Raw genomic sequence first — 17,200 nt, 5'->3', positions numbered from 1 at the left:
GCCCTTCATGCTTCGTTAGTTGATTATCATATCAGCCAAATTCAATGTGATTAGTCCATGTCCTAAAGTTGTTTACTTAAAGTAGTTCAAAGGAAAAGCAAAAGTCAAAGTTCATTATTTTAATTTCACTCGATTCTCAATCACTACTGATTATTATTAGGGCAGTGCATGGCGGCCCGAGTTACAAAATAAATTATTAAGTCTCATGACACTGCTATGTAGGAAAATAGCCGTAAATACTGTTACAATTATTATGTTTATCCGTTCGACTGCAATTCCCATTCTGTCTAGTGACCAGGAGTTGAAGCAAATACTACATACAATATACTTCACGAAATAATTATTAGTTTATTATTTGAAATTAAAGTAAATTAAATTCCAGCTTCCGCTCCTGGTATTTCTTTTAATAAACAATATCATTTAATATTTCATTCATTACAAAAATATGTTTATGTAAAATTTGTAGTCTGAGTGATGATTGATGTCTAAAACGAAGGAACTCAATATAGTCGGTACAATTTACAACATTTTAGTCCCTCTTCCTGCAGTATAAACTCCCCAGACTTATGTTTTAGGTACTATATTATCTTTAATTATAAATAGTGGCTTATCCTAGGGAATATTTAACAATAATAAGCAATAAACAAACTTATATTGGCCCATTGCAATAAAACATCAGTTAATTAAATTTCAGTAAAATTTCATTAAACAAATGCACAATATATTAATATCTAACATTCTAGCTTATTGCAAGGACGTTTATGAAATAATTCATTAGTATAAGTTCATCATTTAGGGACAGAAATTCATAGGCATGAGCACCGACTTATGTTCGGACAACGGCAGTTTCAAGCTCAATAATTCTTTGGTCACCAATCGAAACATCTTTTATTTTGTAAATATTTCAAGTCTTTCATGAACCCTGCAATATCCTGATCATTTCATTTTGCAAAAAATATCTACGTTTTCCGTAGTTTATTATAAGATCGGTGCTCAGAGTTACGTCTGTTCTATCAGTGACCAATATACTGAAAATAAGCCATTCGAGGAGTAACATCTTTCACTAAAGTCCCGCCTATTCCAGTAACATTCCAGCATTGGATTCAATCGCTGGACTGGAATAATGTGAATTGGGCGAAGGCGTTATAACTTTATTTAATGGAGTAGGAACTACAGTAAGCAATACTATTTATAGCGCCCTGATATTGCTGGGTTCATAGATTTATTAGAGAAAAAACCTAAGAATGTAATACCTATAAAATAATTAGTCTATCTAGTAGAGAAAAGGCAAATATATATATATATATATATATTGAACAGATTGATATAAAATAGTGAAACATATTAGTCATGATACCAAACCAAGCTATAAAACCAGCAACACCAACCTATTTTATATTAAGTAGAAAGTTAAAAACCAAGTGCACGATCGGTACAATAACATCACTACTCAAGGTTTGTCAGTCGTTAATTTTAAAAAGAATATTATTTTCATCTGCACTATTTTATGGCAGTCGTTGGTGAGGTCCATCATTGACCTCACAACCCACACAGGAGAAGATGGCAGTCATTAATCACATTTTTCACTTGTAATATGCATTGGAGGGAACACACGGTGGAAATATTGAGAACTTGAAAAATTATATTGTTTCAATATTTTGTTTCAACGATTGGCAAACCTTTTATTTATTAATAATTATTATAAGTTAACAACGTCAATAATAAATTAATAATTACTTGGTGAACACGGCTACCCCACCAGCTGTTTGTCTTACTTTAAATTATGCTATGATTTATAAGTATAAAATTTTCTTACATATAAAATCGTCTATGCCGATAAATGTCAAGATACGTTCCCAAAGAAATGGAAAACGAAGAGTGGCTCGACATATTAGCTTTTCATAAGAATAGTATAGGGAATATTGTAATGTTATTAGTCTAGTATAAACCCGGGAACGCATACGAGAATTACTTTATCTTCCACATGAATTGACAAATTACCGAAAGCACGTGAGAAAACAGAGTTTGGCCCAATCTCCATTTATTATTTAGTTCGAGTATTTGTTAGCAAAGTCAGCGCATTTTCTGTTAACTTGTCAACTCTTGTACACTAGGGATGCAGTCTATCACACATACGCTTTTAATCACTATTCCAAGTCCATGAGGACTTACAGTTCAAAGTTTGTTTTTCATTTATAATTTTTACTATATTTTGGAGAAATGCCAAATTTTATTAGGCACATTTTCCAACCCTTTGGATATTCATTTATTTTAATCCAAGTATACCCATATTTATAAGCGTAAACTTATGATTTTTATAATTTGTGTATGTAGAAAGTACTAGAAATAATGTAGGGTACTTATAAGAGAGTTTTTAAATAAATGTTATTAATTGCTCAAAGGCTTGTAGAAAAATTGCGCTAAGCTTGACAGCTCTTAGATATTGCAACCTACGGATGCCGCGCATTAACTACTGAACATTTCGCTATGCGATTTGCCCTAGATGATAATGATTGATGGTTGGGATAGGTTTGATGAACGCGTGGATATTTGTCCGAATTTGGATCCGATATCGGTGGGCAATGTTGGTATTACGGCACTATTACACAATAATATGTTACTGAGAGTATAAGTTGAATTTTAGAACTATAAAATTACAAAACCCATGTCATTATTGCACTGAGCAACTTATTACAACCTCGAGTCTTTCTGTGTTCGTTTGTCGTTAAAAATAAAACTAGATATTAGGGTGGTCCTTATGGTGACTTGAATTATTACCGAGGCACTTAATTATATTCGATTACAAATCTCTAAATGATTTAAATCATTTTTGGATAAGATTTAGGATTTTATATTAAACATTTAGGAAACCTGCTGATCTCCATCGTGCTAGGTAGATGATTAGAGCTCTGGATTGCTTTAAAACTTTCCTACTTAAACATCATTTAATATTTGTTATTGAATAAATATCGAAATGTGAAGCTGATTATGTAGTTGTATGCTTTAATGGAGGATATATACTAAAGAACAACAAGAGTATTCTTAAAATTCAACCATAGTTTCTTGTGGTATAAGTATTAATCACATTGAAATTAAAGAATAACATTATTTTTCTTTGAAATAAGGGCCACCCTAATGATAAATCATAAAACTATTCGAGTTAGTGTCGTGAACTTACTTTATTTGTAGCCAAACTTTTGGATGTGTGGAGTCACCACTGTTTGATATCAGCCATTTTACGTTGCCCCACATTTAGTAGCATCTCATAAGTCAGCATAATGCTAATGAATATTTTATTATTACATGTTAGAACCTCTCAACATACAAAGTGGCCACACACTTCCAGGGTCTCTGGCTTATTCGTCTCATACATTAGTCTCAACAAACAGCTTTTAAACAAGCTAATTTGATGTCATTATAAAAGGCATTTTCCCTCACAGCACTTGTACAACATTACCATTTGCCATGTTAAATATGGGAAATACTGATACACAAAGATAATACTAATATCTCGTATCAAAAGCGTCATCTCGCGTATACCATCACTTTAGGAAACATACATCTCACCATTAACCTTTCTGTAACACCGCCACAGATAACTGATGCATGTCAAAACCCTCAATCCGAGAACTACTAAATAATATCATTGTCGTCACTCACGGCGAACACTCTCGTCTTTACTACGAGTGGCATAAGGCAGTTTTTAATGAACATTCCACCCTGTTCACATACCAAAACCAGTATTAGGCCACTTGTCTCACTACTTAACAATACAGTACAATACGTCCAAACTTGAAACGGAACTTTGATAACAAACAAACTTCATACCAACTAAAATAAGCTAAATTAATAAATAATGCTTAGTCCAATTGAGATTTCAGGAGTCATGCCTGTGAACAAAATAGAGCCATTTCAATTTTGTGTCGGTTTAAAATCTACAAATTGATTTAAGATTGTAAGAAACGAAACCGTACGTAATTTTTTATAATAATAAAACTATTATTTTATTTAAGAAAACACAAGTTCCGTGTCAAATCCATCAAAGATGCTCTCACCGTGTCTTAGGATAGGTTCCACTGAAGCGGAGAGGAGACGAGACAGACGAAGATGTGCAAGAATCATCGCGAGGACGAGAGCACCAAAGCGTTTTCTCTCTCTCGCACGCGGCGATTGGTCGTTGTTCCAGACATTGCCTCCTCTCCCCTCCGCTTCGCTGGTTCTCACCCTTTTTTGATGAGCTCTGCATCTTTGAAGATATATATAAGACACATTTGTACAGCCTACTTACCCAAGTCAGAGCGCCAACCAGGGGTGATGCCGCAGCGACTCTTTGGAGCGATCCCCGTAGTCGTACGTCAGCTCTTCGCCGGGCTGGATGTCGTGTGCGGCCAGCAGTACCAGCCGCGGCCCATCTACCCAGAGGGCTTTGGTCAGCAGGTTGCCATTGCGAGAGTGGTTCACCAGACGACCGAGACGACCCGACTCTGCTGTGGCGTCGATACTGTGAACGAAGAAATTAATCATGTTAGTAGTAGTCGTAACTCATAAGCCCTATTGGGGTGCAAAAGGCCACAAGTCTATATGCAATCAGACAATTATATGTAACTCTAACATTTTAAATGTATTTCGAGAACTTCGCTTCAAAGGATATTGAAAAATCTAGCACATGTTGGCATAGTCCTTTTAAATTACCTGTGAAGCAATGCGTGAGGTAAAGATGCGGATTGTAGCATCCTTGTTTGAATTTTTTATCCTAAACATACCTCTGTAACTCTGTAGAAGTATTTAGACAGTAACATAATTAGGTTCAAAAACATTCTTATCTATAATAATAAAGCGTAACTGCGTAAGAATGCTTGTTTAGCAAAATGATAAAGTCCAGTACAAGGCCAAATTATTACGTGACATACTTCAGCTTTCGTATTTCGCATTCCAAAACAATTATGAGATAAACAAACATAAACGCTAACGACTGTTTCCCAATTGGGGTAGTCGGAGTTACATCCATTGCAAGATGAACAAAGTATGAGATTTCTGTTAGACCGACGTGATAAGTGGTGAGCCGTATCGCCGTCTATAATGGTGGAGATAAACAATGAACGTTATATTATTGTGATTGTTTGTTTCAAGCTCTTACATACAGGGTGTTAGTGACATCGTAACGAAAACTTTGAAACTTCTATACTTTTGCGACGGATATTTCCACTTGATATTAACTCAGAATCATGGTCTAAATCATCCCCCTCAGTATTTGTTACGATGTCACGAACACCCTGTATATTCGGAATACTTGGAACATATTTTAACCAACTTCAAAAAAGGAGGTCATCATTTTGACCCTATGATGATTTAATGTCTATATGGGCTGTTTACTTTGCCTCTTCAACTTGGTCAGGCAAGAAAGCAACGATGGAACTTGCGCAGATGTATATATGCTCTTATTTTAAAAGGACTCAGATTTCCACATCAAATCATATGAAGATACGCAGTTACAATTCGATCGTTTACATTTAGTAAAGTTCACAGACTATTGTTATCTTATCGCACATTATAATATGTACAGGTTATTGTGCTTTGGTTTATTGATGTTTGATTCGCATGGTCGCGTCTTTCTTGTTTGAAGTTGATTATTAGTATCAATATTATGTAAAAAAGTTTGTACATATAAGATGAGAATGATTTATTTTGCGATTTGCAAATAAATGGACAATTGTTATATTATATTTTTAGGATTTTTCTAAAAGCCTATTAAATGGAACAGTTTTTTGAAGTACTTTCAGGGTCCATGACAACCTCATGTGTTTATGTTATTCTTCGGCGAAGTTTTTTTCAAATTTTGGTCAAATTCTCATCCAATATCTTTTTTTATCTCTGATTTGGCTGTTTAAATTTTTTAACTAGTACTCCACTTCCTTAGGGATACATGTGAAGTCAAATTAAAGAATTATTAAGGAAGAAATAGCGACAAAAATAATTATATCTGAAGTAAGGTAGAAAATCGTAAATAATCGCTGAACATACATAGAGGTGTTTCTGGTAGCCAATGAATCCCTCTTATCTAATTTTTCATTATTAACGGGGACTTCTAGGCCACTCTGTATATGATTTGAAGTTTAGTATGATTCCTATAGAAATGCTTTCACTCCATCGGCAAGCGCGCCGGTCGTTGCTATGACGACTCGTAGCAATTAATAAATGCAGACACTCCATCCCTAAAGTAACATAGGTACCTACCTATACATCAATGCTTGTCCACTTTGATAGCTTCGATTCCTCTCAATCTAATGGCCAAGTGACCATATTTTTTGTATTTAATCTTTAATCATATTTTCTTTCTTTCTATCATTCTTTAGTAGTATGGTATATCAAAAGTGTCAAACTGTGTCCTCACCAATACTGTTGGTCCTGCAGCCTGAAGTAGTACATGTAGCAGCCGGCGTTGGGGTCCTGTGCGTATTTGTGTTCCCGCTCTCGAGCCTCCGCCACGCCTACCAGCTCCCCTGAGTACTCCACCACGAACTGGCCGCGTCCGAACGGTCGTGTCGCTATGACGCCACGGCCTTTACCGTCGAAATATGCCACCTGGTAAAAAAAATATAGTTAGTATTTTTAAAGGTCTATCATATGCAACATAACCCCTCAGTCTGTTTGATAAGAGGGGATAATGGCATATAGTTGAGTAGGATTTATGTATGAGGTTACACAATATGAGTACAATCAGTCAAATAGGAAGCAACATAATTCCCTAAAAATGATTTATACTAGTTTCTTGACCTTAACGCCAGTCGGTCGGGGTCCTAGCCGACCTTTCGATGACAAGTCTAGAGTGTCAGGTCTGTGAATTATTAAAAGGTGGCATTTGTGTGAAAGCTGCCATATGCTTGAGAAATGTGTACAAGGTGCTGTGAATCCTATGATTTTAGAACAAAGTCATTAAGAGTCTTGGGCCTCACTCTCCAATATCATTAGGCTAAACATTTTTTTTATTGTTCTAATTACTTGCAACATTGACATAAGAACATTAGAAGCAAATAGAATTCTGGACAAAAACATAGTTTTGAGTTACAAATTTTCTAATGATAAGTGTCATCTTACCTGTAATCCATCCTCCCTCTGCTCTCTGACAGCCCTCTCTAAATCTCTCATCTTCTCTGCCATTACACATTTAGAAGTCTTCCTAACACTACGTCTTACTGGGAAATATTCCGTAAGTTTGTGATTAGTATTTCCGTTCGCAACTTTAGCTTCTACTTTGACAGTCTTTTCCATTGGCGGGGGTGAGGGTGGTGGCTCGATTTTAGGGCTTTTCAGCTCTTCTTTGAAGTATTCTGTGAGCTTGTGACTCTCTGCGGCGCGTGCGGCGGCCCTTGCCGCTCGCGAGCGGAGTGTATGCCCATTCGTCATGTTTGTGAGCCCGTTACTAGACTTCAATGGTTTAGACCTCAATGCTACCTTCGCAGGGGGTTCAACCTTCACAGCATTCTCTGTCTTTGGCTCTGCAGCAGCTATGATCCTACAATAATAAATAAAATTATGCTGGAAAGTCATTTATCTAGTGTGATAAAGTTATGACCTACTTAGTTATCAGTAATTTGTGTACATTAGCTGAACTTTTATAGTTATGTAGTCTAAGTAATACTTGTGTATGAATTCATATAAAAAGTCATATAAGTTCTAAAAGTGGAAGTAAAAAAAGTGGGTTTTAAAGATATTTCTGATAAGAATATAAATATGTTACATATAATTTATATGTCACTATGTAAACGAGAAATGTGTTATGCATGGTTAAATTATAATTAAATAGAATAGAATAATGAATTGATGAAGATATGACATGACATTGAATGAAAAACTTTTGTAGAGCAGTATGTAAGCGTCAGTTACCTGCGCTTCCTATAGTTACGTGTGGGTCGGACAGGCTGGTCCTCACACAGTTCAATGCGGTGTGGGGTCTTCACGCCCTCTTGGCCTGCCATCAAACTATTGGCTGAAACCAGACCCATTTCATAGAATTTGTTTGAAAGAAATACAAAATAACAATAGAACAATTATTGTAACTAGAACTCTACTATGCTGATAAAATTTTATTAAACCCACAGGAATTTTAGGTTATTGCAGCAATTTATAATTTTACTCAGGCTGTGCCATTGTTGTGCCAAACTGTGTGATAGCCTATCTACTAGATAAATTCTGGATAGTAGTTTTGTTATCAGACACTTAAAAAATACATTATAAGTATACTTTGCTTAAAAAAATCACATAGTGCTAAATAAGTATAGTTGATACTTGATACATAAAAAAGTATTTTACAAATAAGATTCACTCATTCAAGCATGGTAGAACTGGCTACTAGACCATGAAGTTTTAGTGCTAGCATTTTTTAATGCAGAAGCTATATTTGTCCTACTTCATAGTGTACTCATAGATATTTTGCATGACCATTGCTCACTCAGTTAAGACATTCACATAAGTACTGAGAAGAAATCATTCAATGTATAAATAATAAATTCCATTTCAGAGATTATGATTTTATAAATGCAATAGATAAATAACCACAACCATTAATATTAATTCACATGATTGCAAATTACAAACTAGAAGTAATTAGTAGGAAAAGGCACCTGTAAGAATTTACGTCATAGTATTTCCCCTATGTAGGTATATGTTATTTATAGGTTATTTTATATTTTTCAAGGTAATAGCAGGGAGATCAATGATAGCCACTTGTTTAATTTATGTTATAACAAATTGATTTAACCAGAAGAATACCCGTGATAATATTTGCACTAAGCAGATAAGTTAGACGTTCCCTCCATTTTCGAGAACTTATGGTGTACCGCGAATTACCGCGAACAAAGGAGAGCTTCGGCGTATCATGAAAATCGTGACATATTCATGTGTAGTTATGTAAATAGAATATACTAACCTCGAACCATTTCCACTTGAACTTGATAATCACTGAAATATAAACACAGGACACCATCGAAGAAGTGGTCTAACCTGACACAAACAAAACCAGATTGACCAGCGACTCGAGTTACCAATGTTTTGTAATAGACCTTGTCATATTAGGTTTGTAGGAAATATCATGTGATTCATCCCGACTATGTCACGAATTTAACTTCATTGCACTGAGATTAATGTCCTATATAGTTTCACGATTCCGATATCACTCACTACATTTATTATTTTAGACAATTAGCTGAAGCATTTCTATGAAAAGTGCCAAGATGAATAAACTTCAGAAAATGGACGCTTGTTTTTCTTTTTTTACAATTCAGTGATCTTTTGTGTGATTGGTCTAAATAGAACATTTAAACCAATCATTTTAAAGTTTTCAGCCATAGACAAAAATATACCGGAGTCCATTTTTTTGGTACAAATTGAACATTAAATATACTTTTATACATGTATTACACCACCACTTCTACTTGAATAGTTTCGTAAGATCGTTTCTTGATAGATGTAGGTATAATTAAAGATGGAGTTTATGTAGTAACTACTAAAACACGCCACGTGTGTGTATTGTCTATGACAGGGCCTGTTCATTTTATCGCTCCAATAGCTACTTTTCTTTACAAAGGAATTCGTTTACTTTGCATTATTTTGTGTCATGACCTTTGTGCGTATGTATAATAGCACCTCTATACGGTGTACTTGAGGTCTAGCGTCCTCTACTCGTCATTATAGCGATTTGTACGAGTGGTGGCATTATAAATGGGCAATTCATCGGTATTCTAAGAAAATTCAGAATAGAATTTAACACTATTATTGGGGATTTTGACAAGTTTTTATTGGCAACACCGGTCCGCTCCCTTCTTGCATACCTGGTCCTTGCCTGAGGTCCTTGCTTCTTGCAGTTAAAAAAAAGTTGCTTCCCGCCATAAATGTAACAGCTGATTGCGACAAAAAAGATTTGTATGTTTGTTAACTAAGTCTGTGCTGATAAAATGAAAGTATTTTACGTTTTGGATGAAAATTTAATAAAACAGTGTGATCGGTTACCCGCAGTATTTGGTCGGGTACGTAAACTTTACATCAAAGTAGGTATTTCAAAAAAAATCTAGTTCAAATTTGTTCCAAAGTTTAAAATGCAATTTGCACCTTTTCAGGCATCTTTAGTGCATAACTTAATAGCTGCATATGAACTCTTAAATCATGTGCAAGTAGTTCGCTCCATACCTGCTACTTACATGGAATTGAAGGGTTTCCATTCAGAGTTATATTTGGATCATTTGAAGACTTTTACCAACGTCGATGATGACTACATGAGCTCTGTACAGGATGAAGAACATGGAATTGGTATTTCTTTACTTTATAAACTTAATTCCATTTTAGTGGGTAGACAGAAGACTGCTTAGTTGACTACTAAATACCTTCGATTGTGTACCTACCAGGTATATAGTAAATAAATACAGTAAAACAAAGGCTTTAAAAAATCTTATAAATTATGAATGGTGGTAGATATTTCTTTTCTTATAAAATAAATAATAACTTGTTCCATATACCTTTTGTTACAGGATATGATTGTCCACCAGTGTCTAACATGTTTGAGCTAGTGTCCACCATAGCTGGAGGCTCAATAACAGCCGCTAAGTCCCTTGTGCTTGGTGTGGCTAATGTTGCCATCAACTGGTGTGGAGGATGGCACCATGCTCAGAGGTACAATACTCTACGTTTAAATATTGCAAATAATGATACATGAGTATGACTGTATTAACATACAATATAAATGGCCTATATACGTCCCACTGCTGGGCACAGGCCTCCTCTCAATCAACCTTTATGGAGCATACTCCACCATGCCACTGCCATGCCATGCATTGGTGGAGGTATTTTTACAGCTAATAGCTGGGACTAACCATTATTATCAGGTTTATTATTATGATCATAACTGCGTAAACCTCAAACAATGAATATAGATGGTGGTGTAGATTTCCCTTTGGTTAACCTTCTAATTTCGTGGATAACAGACATAAATTATGCATCTTTTATCTTTGTTTTTCGGCATATATGTATGATGACTTTTAATTACACCCAGGCACAATTACATCATCCCCCCATTATTATTCTGAACAAAATAAAAAGCAATATTGGTAGCAACATAATTCTACATAATGTGATCCAAATATCAAGCAACAATTATTTTCATATATCCATCTGCCATTACATAGTACCTATTTTTGAATAATTAATGTAGCAAGTGAGAAAATAGGTCATTATCACGTTAAATCTCGACAGCGCCATTTATATTATTTTCGCGGGAACATAGCCTAATGTCCATGGGCTAAATCCCTCATTTTAAAAGAATCTGAACATTTCCTTTCAGGTTTGCAGCTGATGGATTTTGTTATGTGAATGATATTGTATTGGCAATAGAAACACTAAGAACAAAGTTTCCAAAGGTCTTGTACATAGACTTGGATATACATCATGGTGAGGAGGGTATACATAGTTAAAAAGATTTTATTCCATCTTTACAGAGCTTCAAAAGTCACCTCTTGTAATCTAATAGACCATCATAAAAACAGTACTTATTTATAAATTACAAGCCACCATAATTATGTTTCTATTTTTTTGCTAAACAAAATAACTTATATTATCTTTTAGGTAATGGAGTTCAAGATGCATATAACTTAAGCAAGTCAGTATTCACTCTATCCCTCCACAAGTATGAGCCGGGCTTCTACCCTGGTACAGGCAGCCTAGATGATATTGGCACCTTAGCAGGGAAGGGGTACAGTTGCAATGTACCCTTCCAGGGTGCATACTCTGATGATACTTTCAATTATATGTTTGAGAAGTAAGTAAAATAGTGACAAGTTTACAGAGATTTTCGAGCTCCAAAAATAAATTTTCTCAGTGTTGAAAACTGTTGTAATTGTAGAAACTATCTTTATTTTTAATTTAACATAACATAAGCTCACGACTATATCCCAATGGTGTTGTCAGAGATACTTACGCCCTCGTAAGACACAAAGTACTCACACCTCACTGAGCTTTCTGTTGGACCAACTTGATAGGTGAACAGTATCGCCATTTGTAATAAACAGTCGAGCCTACTGTGTTAGTGAAAACTTACTTATTTTTAATTTGTTAAAAAAAATTGGAATCCGTAATTCAATGTCATAAGAGTAAGGAATAATACTCCGTCAATGTTTAACCACTGAAAGTCATTCTTTATTGTTTCAGAGTATTTGAAACAGTGTGGGAACTTTTCGCACCGACTGCAGTAGTAGTGCAGTGCGGCGCTGATGCACTGGCGCACGATCCTCACGGTAAAGGCGGTTTATCGATACAAGGCTACTGCTGCTGTGTGCGCAGGATTCTGGACAAGCGGAAACCTACTATACTACTGGGAGGAGGTATGTATTCTTTATATGAAAATAAATGAGTTATTACTTTATCTTAGTGCCATTAAAGATGGCGATACGGCTCAAAAGCTTGGAGAGGTGTGGGTACTTAGTTCATCTTGCGATGGATGTGTCTCTGACTTCCGCATTGGGATATTGTTTGTGTTGTGGTTAAGATAGCTCCTGTGGTGTACGTAAACATAGGGGTCGGCCGGCACTCACGCACGGTTGGTTGAAGCACGAATAAAGGATTCGGAAATTTGAGTAAGCGTGTTGGTAGAATGAATGAGCGCCGCCAGGTAATAGGAAAGGGTAGGAAACGGGAATGACTGATACTTGGAACAGATATAGTCGTAAGCTTATGTTGTGTAGATGAAATATCCTCCCTTGATCCTTAACATATGATAAACTCTTAGTACCACCAGTTATATAAGTGAAGAGCAGTAGAGATGGTCTGTTTCTCTTCTTGAGCTAGAGCTGTTACCGAACACGCAAAAATTACAATAATAATTGTGTAATGTGTTCTTATTCCTTATGCAGGGGGATACAAGCATCCAAATGTAGCACGACTGTGGACATCTTTAACAGCTTTAGTAACAGGCGTACCTCTAGATGAGAATATTCCAGAACATGCAAATTGGCCGAGTTATGGTCCAGACTACAGGCTGGCTGTTGAGCCAACTCTTGTTAGAGATTCAAATAAGAAGAGTTACTTAGAGAACTGTTTAGCGACTATTTTAAGTAAGTTACATTTTAATTTCAATAGTGTCGCTAACTCTATTATGGTCTAGAAGTATAGCCGTCGACAACTGCATTCGGCATTCAGTCAAACTAAAAAAAAAAATTTGAGATTTTAAAAATCATTTCTGTATTTTGTCCAAATATATTGGCCAGTTTTTTTATTTGAATGTTTTTTAGGTAATTTGAAGAAATACTTGAAAACCGAATCTAAGGATGAAGTTGATGAACCAGAAATAAAGAAGACAAAGACAGATGCTGCCTCTACATCAACAGAAAATCAAGTTAAAAACTTAGGTAGGAAACAAAATAATGTTTGTAAGCTCCCAGAACAGAAATTAGTAGAAAAGGATGAAAATAAGGCAACAAGTTCGAAAAGTAAAAATAATGACATTATAGACGTCTATGCTTTTACAGATGATTGAATTTAATAAATTGAATTAAATTATATATTTGAATTGTATAGGATAAATAACACATTAATATAAATTCGAAAAAAATATATATTTAAAGTTTCTCACTGAACTCTTCAGCACACAGTAAGTTACCAAGTAACACATTGACTTATTTGAGAAATTAAATAATAATACAATCTCTTGCCATCGTCATCACGTCATGTACGCGCGCAAATCCCACGCTATATTTTCATTGTTACACTCAGATGACATGATTCAAATCGCAAAAGCGGCATCACAATAACATTAAACATACCTTCAACCATAAAATGCACATTTTTGTAATTATTATACCATCGCATTATTTGTTCAATTTTTCAAAAACCACCGGTATTTGCTATCCAAACTATTTACATAGCTGTATACAACATTAAGAGATGACCATAACGCACATAATACATAAAAGCAGTTTGAAAACTATACAATACACACAAGATATTTAAATGTCGCGAAGTTTAATTATGCCCTTAAGCTTCTAGAAGTAGTAAATGCTAAAATATGACGCGTATGTATGACCATGAGTTTTCAAACTGGTGCTATGTATTCTTTGCAACACTAGTTTTACAACAGGTAAGTATAAAACACCTCTATTATAGAACACTCCAAGCTAACAAACACATAGCTAGGACACTTATTGTCTATAAGAGCTAGTAACTGCAAACTAAATGTGTTTTCTATGTGTACATACAATATTCCACTTTAGTTAAATAAATGACCTTGACGAATTTTTAAATTCTAATTTTCAATTACCCCAACTTAATAATACAATTCCGAAAGCCTAATTAATAACTAAGTGTTAATTTCAAGCATTCATCTGCCATGTATATTCATATAACTATAACAGTGCATGTTGTATCGCAAGCAATATGGTGATTGATGAGAGGCTAATGTTTCAAAAGATTGGTAAAAATAGGTTGGATCTACAGCAATGAACAAGGTCTAATACAAAACATGAATCTCAATCAATTTCTGTTTTATCTTTTACAACTTATTTTCAGATGATTTTAAAATAAAATGATGTGGAATTTTTTTTTCGATTTTTATGGAGGATAACTGATGAGTACTTTCTCAAATGTCAGCTATTCACATTAACTTAAGATATCCATTGCTGTAGCGCCAACTTAATATTTATTCCTAGTACCGTCCTTTAGTCGGTAGGCCGTTTTTCACTGTGTTTTTTAGTGAACTCCTCTGCATTTTTCAAAAACTTTTTCCTGTCTTTGAGGAACTCTTCAGCGAGCTCCGCGCGTAGTGGGTGCTCCGGCTCAGGGTCGTTGACCAGCGCTACCAGAGCTTGAATAACTGAAAAAAACATGTCACATGTGCAAGTAGGGTAAATTATAGTAAAAAATTATAGACCTTGCATAACAAATGGACAACCAATTTCTGTAAAAAAGTGTCCGCGACGCACCTTGTCACAAGCGACGGCGTGTAACGACACTGTACAACCAATATTGCACTTGATTTGAACAGCCATAACACATTAATTTGAGGGAACGAACTTATACTATCTACATAATATACACATATTTACACGGCACGGACACTTTTTTAGAACAAATTTTAGTCTTGCAATATTTGTGGAAGGCCAGGGAAGGTAAAACAGTGATACAAAGTTCACCAGGTCATCTAGTAAAATAATATATTTCTTACTCCTATAATTTTGTTCTGTAAGATTGTGTATTTCAAATTATATAGATTTGAATAGGTGAAATGGTACCTCGAGTTCACAGGATTTGAGGAAAACCAAATTGTTTTTTGTTCACTTATACACTTTACTATAAAAATAAAATTAAATTCAATTGACATAAATATCATATGTACATAACTCAATATTAAATAATATTGAACTTACATTTATGACTAGTCAGAGATAAGGATTGTGTTATTTTGCAGTTAATGGCAAAGTATGTTGTATTGAGGTAGATGAGTTATTGTGCTGTTGATGCAGTGTAACAAAAAACATGTCCTACCTTGGTCAGTCTTCGTAGCAGGCTTCCAGTTCTCTGCACTGATGATAGGCAGACACACTTGCCCCTTCTCATCAATGTTTGGATGGTAAATCTTTGTTTTGAAGCTTATCTTAGGAGGCTTGAAGGGGTACTCTGCTGGGAAATTGATCTCAATGCGGAAAGCACCTTTGTTGTAGGGGGGATTATCCTGAAAGATATTGTTTTATATATTTTGCTCTTTTATCACGTGTTAGATAAAGATGCAATTTGTATATTGAGCTCAATGAGTATATTATTTTAAAAATGTAATTCTTTTGAGTAAAAAATGTATGGTTATATTAGAGATGTGTCGAATATTAGTTTGGCCAAATATTTAGTTTGATATAATAAATAAATACTATTTGGTAACCAGATAATAATTAGTATTTGCATCTCTAGTTATTATGGTTTATCAAGTAGTACTGCAGGAATTAATAATAATGTGGTGTAATCTAAGTCATTAGTCATCACATAATCTGTGCAGGTGAGTCATTACTAAGTGTTTTATGTGCACTTAAGCTGTGCAACATTGTTGTTTGATACTTTAGTAAAGGTTTATATTATTTTATGTGAAATATTGGATGATTTTTTTTATGATGTCCATTTTTTATAACAAAACAATTATATCACCACTAACTCTGACAAAATATAGTATTATGGTTTTGAAGTATTTCAAAATAAATTATATATTTTAATAAACAAATTGTAATTTTTACATTAAACATACTTTGCTAGTTGAATGTAATCTAGTGTCTTTACTTTTGAATAGAAAATGTTATCAATACTTACGGGCACAATAAGTCCTTGCCAAGTGAGAATGTTTGACTCATCCACCTGAATGTCTCTGAAAGACTTTAATCCAGACTGTCTGATATCATTTAGTTCCTGCAATAAGGATAGGGAAACATGAAGATTCGTAGTTTTAACATACTAAATGAACTTTACTACCAGTAGGGTTAATAAGTACTTTGTGAATTGATACTATCACATCTGCCCAAGCATTTGACTAAGTAGCAAATAAAAACTATATCTACGTTACACCAGAAGATTCTAGTTTTGAACTGCAATAATGAGCTTTAAAGATTTCCAGTCTACTTTCTAAATATCCAAAATAGTAACATTTACAGGTCAAAGGAAACTGATATTTTGTGTTTAGTTATTTCCAGTTTCAAAGGTCATTCTAGAAATTCTTAGGCATAGGGCAGGTTTCGATGAAACTAAAGACTTTCGCGAAAAAAAAACGATGTCTCACCTTTTGAAGTCTTCGTGTTGCAGCCATTGTAATCAAATGTCAGATTCCACCTTACAATATTACGGCTTCAGTTAATGCTTTCTAAGATAATTAAAATAAATTAAATAGAGGTCCACAACAACAACATAATTACTTAGCACAGTCAGAAATAAATAGCTCTTGATAGATGAAAACGTCAGTGATTTGAGCCGTCCGGTGAAGATTCGATGTCCGCCATTACAAATTAGTTACGTTTTATTGTTGCATGCATACCTAAATTAACCATGAATTAACCTAAATAAAACCACTGTATAAATGCAAATTTACGTAAAAGAATGTGTTTTAATTAAATGCAACGATTTATTTAATATTATTATGAAATATTTTGGGGTTTGGGACGGTGTAATCGTCTTCATATAGAAATAGTGCACG

At 34.6% G+C, this 17,200-nt stretch overlaps 3 protein-coding genes across 3 annotated transcripts; 1 reads left to right on the top strand and 2 right to left on the bottom strand.

The window, feature by feature from the left end:
- Positions 1-104: 104 nt before the first annotated feature.
- On the bottom strand, positions 105-9,259 carry LOC126376040 (histone-lysine N-methyltransferase PR-Set7). Its single transcript, XM_050023200.1, has 6 exons — positions 8,927-9,259; positions 7,885-7,987; positions 7,096-7,513; positions 6,392-6,582; positions 4,289-4,501; positions 105-3,890 (listed from the first exon to the last, which is right to left on the bottom strand). The coding sequence occupies exons 1-5, from the start codon at positions 8,934-8,936 to the stop codon at positions 4,294-4,296; spliced, it is 930 nt and encodes a 309-aa protein (XP_049879157.1). The 5' UTR covers positions 8,937-9,259; the 3' UTR covers positions 105-3,890; positions 4,289-4,293.
- Positions 9,260-9,610: 351 nt separating this feature from the next.
- On the top strand, positions 9,611-14,279 carry LOC126376018 (histone deacetylase 8-like). The gene is made up of 9 exons (XM_050023171.1): positions 9,611-9,756; positions 9,851-10,022; positions 10,113-10,302; positions 10,521-10,662; positions 11,330-11,436; positions 11,611-11,803; positions 12,193-12,365; positions 12,894-13,094; positions 13,272-14,279. Exons 2-9 carry the CDS (start codon positions 9,951-9,953, stop codon positions 13,514-13,516), a joined length of 1,323 nt encoding a protein of 440 aa, XP_049879128.1. The 5' UTR covers positions 9,611-9,756; positions 9,851-9,950; the 3' UTR covers positions 13,517-14,279.
- LOC126376077 (ubiquitin-conjugating enzyme E2 L3) lies at positions 13,577-17,023 on the bottom strand. Its single transcript, XM_050023246.1, has 4 exons — positions 16,790-17,023; positions 16,327-16,422; positions 15,520-15,706; positions 13,577-14,848 (listed from the first exon to the last, which is right to left on the bottom strand). The coding sequence occupies exons 1-4, from the start codon at positions 16,814-16,816 to the stop codon at positions 14,694-14,696; spliced, it is 465 nt and encodes a 154-aa protein (XP_049879203.1). The 5' UTR covers positions 16,817-17,023; the 3' UTR covers positions 13,577-14,693.
- Between the last annotated feature and the right edge of the window lie 177 nt (positions 17,024-17,200).

The sequence above is a fragment of the Pectinophora gossypiella genome, chromosome 20, assembly GCF_024362695.1.
Source record: "Pectinophora gossypiella chromosome 20, ilPecGoss1.1, whole genome shotgun sequence".
Lineage (NCBI taxonomy): Eukaryota > Metazoa > Arthropoda > Insecta > Lepidoptera > Gelechiidae > Pectinophora > Pectinophora gossypiella.
The sequence above is the reverse complement of the archived record's forward strand: the minus strand, read 5'-3'. Positions and strand labels throughout refer to the sequence as shown.

Excerpts from the sequence above, each read along its gene's own strand:
- LOC126376040 (XM_050023200.1), bottom strand. Across the intron at positions 7,514-7,884 it reads CGTAACTATAGGAAGCGCAG|GATCATAGCTGCTGCAGAGC; the intron begins GTAACTGACGCT and ends TTATTATTGTAG. Across the intron at positions 6,583-7,095 it reads AGAGGGAGGATGGATTACAG|GTGGCATATTTCGACGGTAA; the intron begins GTAAGATGACAC and ends TTTTTTTACCAG.
- LOC126376077 (XM_050023246.1), bottom strand. The coding sequence starts at position 16,816 with ATGGCTGCAACACGAAGACTTCAAAAG. Across the intron at positions 16,423-16,789 it reads CAACACGAAGACTTCAAAAG|GAACTAAATGATATCAGACA; the intron begins GTGAGACATCGT and ends TCCTTATTGCAG. Across the intron at positions 15,707-16,326 it reads GGCAAGGACTTATTGTGCCC|GATAATCCCCCCTACAACAA; the intron begins GTAAGTATTGAT and ends AATATCTTTCAG.
- LOC126376018 (XM_050023171.1), top strand. The coding sequence starts at position 9,951 with ATGAAAGTATTTTACGTTTTGGATGAAAATTTAATAAAACAGTGTGAT. Across the intron at positions 11,804-12,192 it reads TTCAATTATATGTTTGAGAA|AGTATTTGAAACAGTGTGGG; the intron begins GTAAGTAAAATA and ends TTATTGTTTCAG. Across the intron at positions 13,095-13,271 it reads CTGTTTAGCGACTATTTTAA|GTAATTTGAAGAAATACTTG; the intron begins GTAAGTTACATT and ends AATGTTTTTTAG.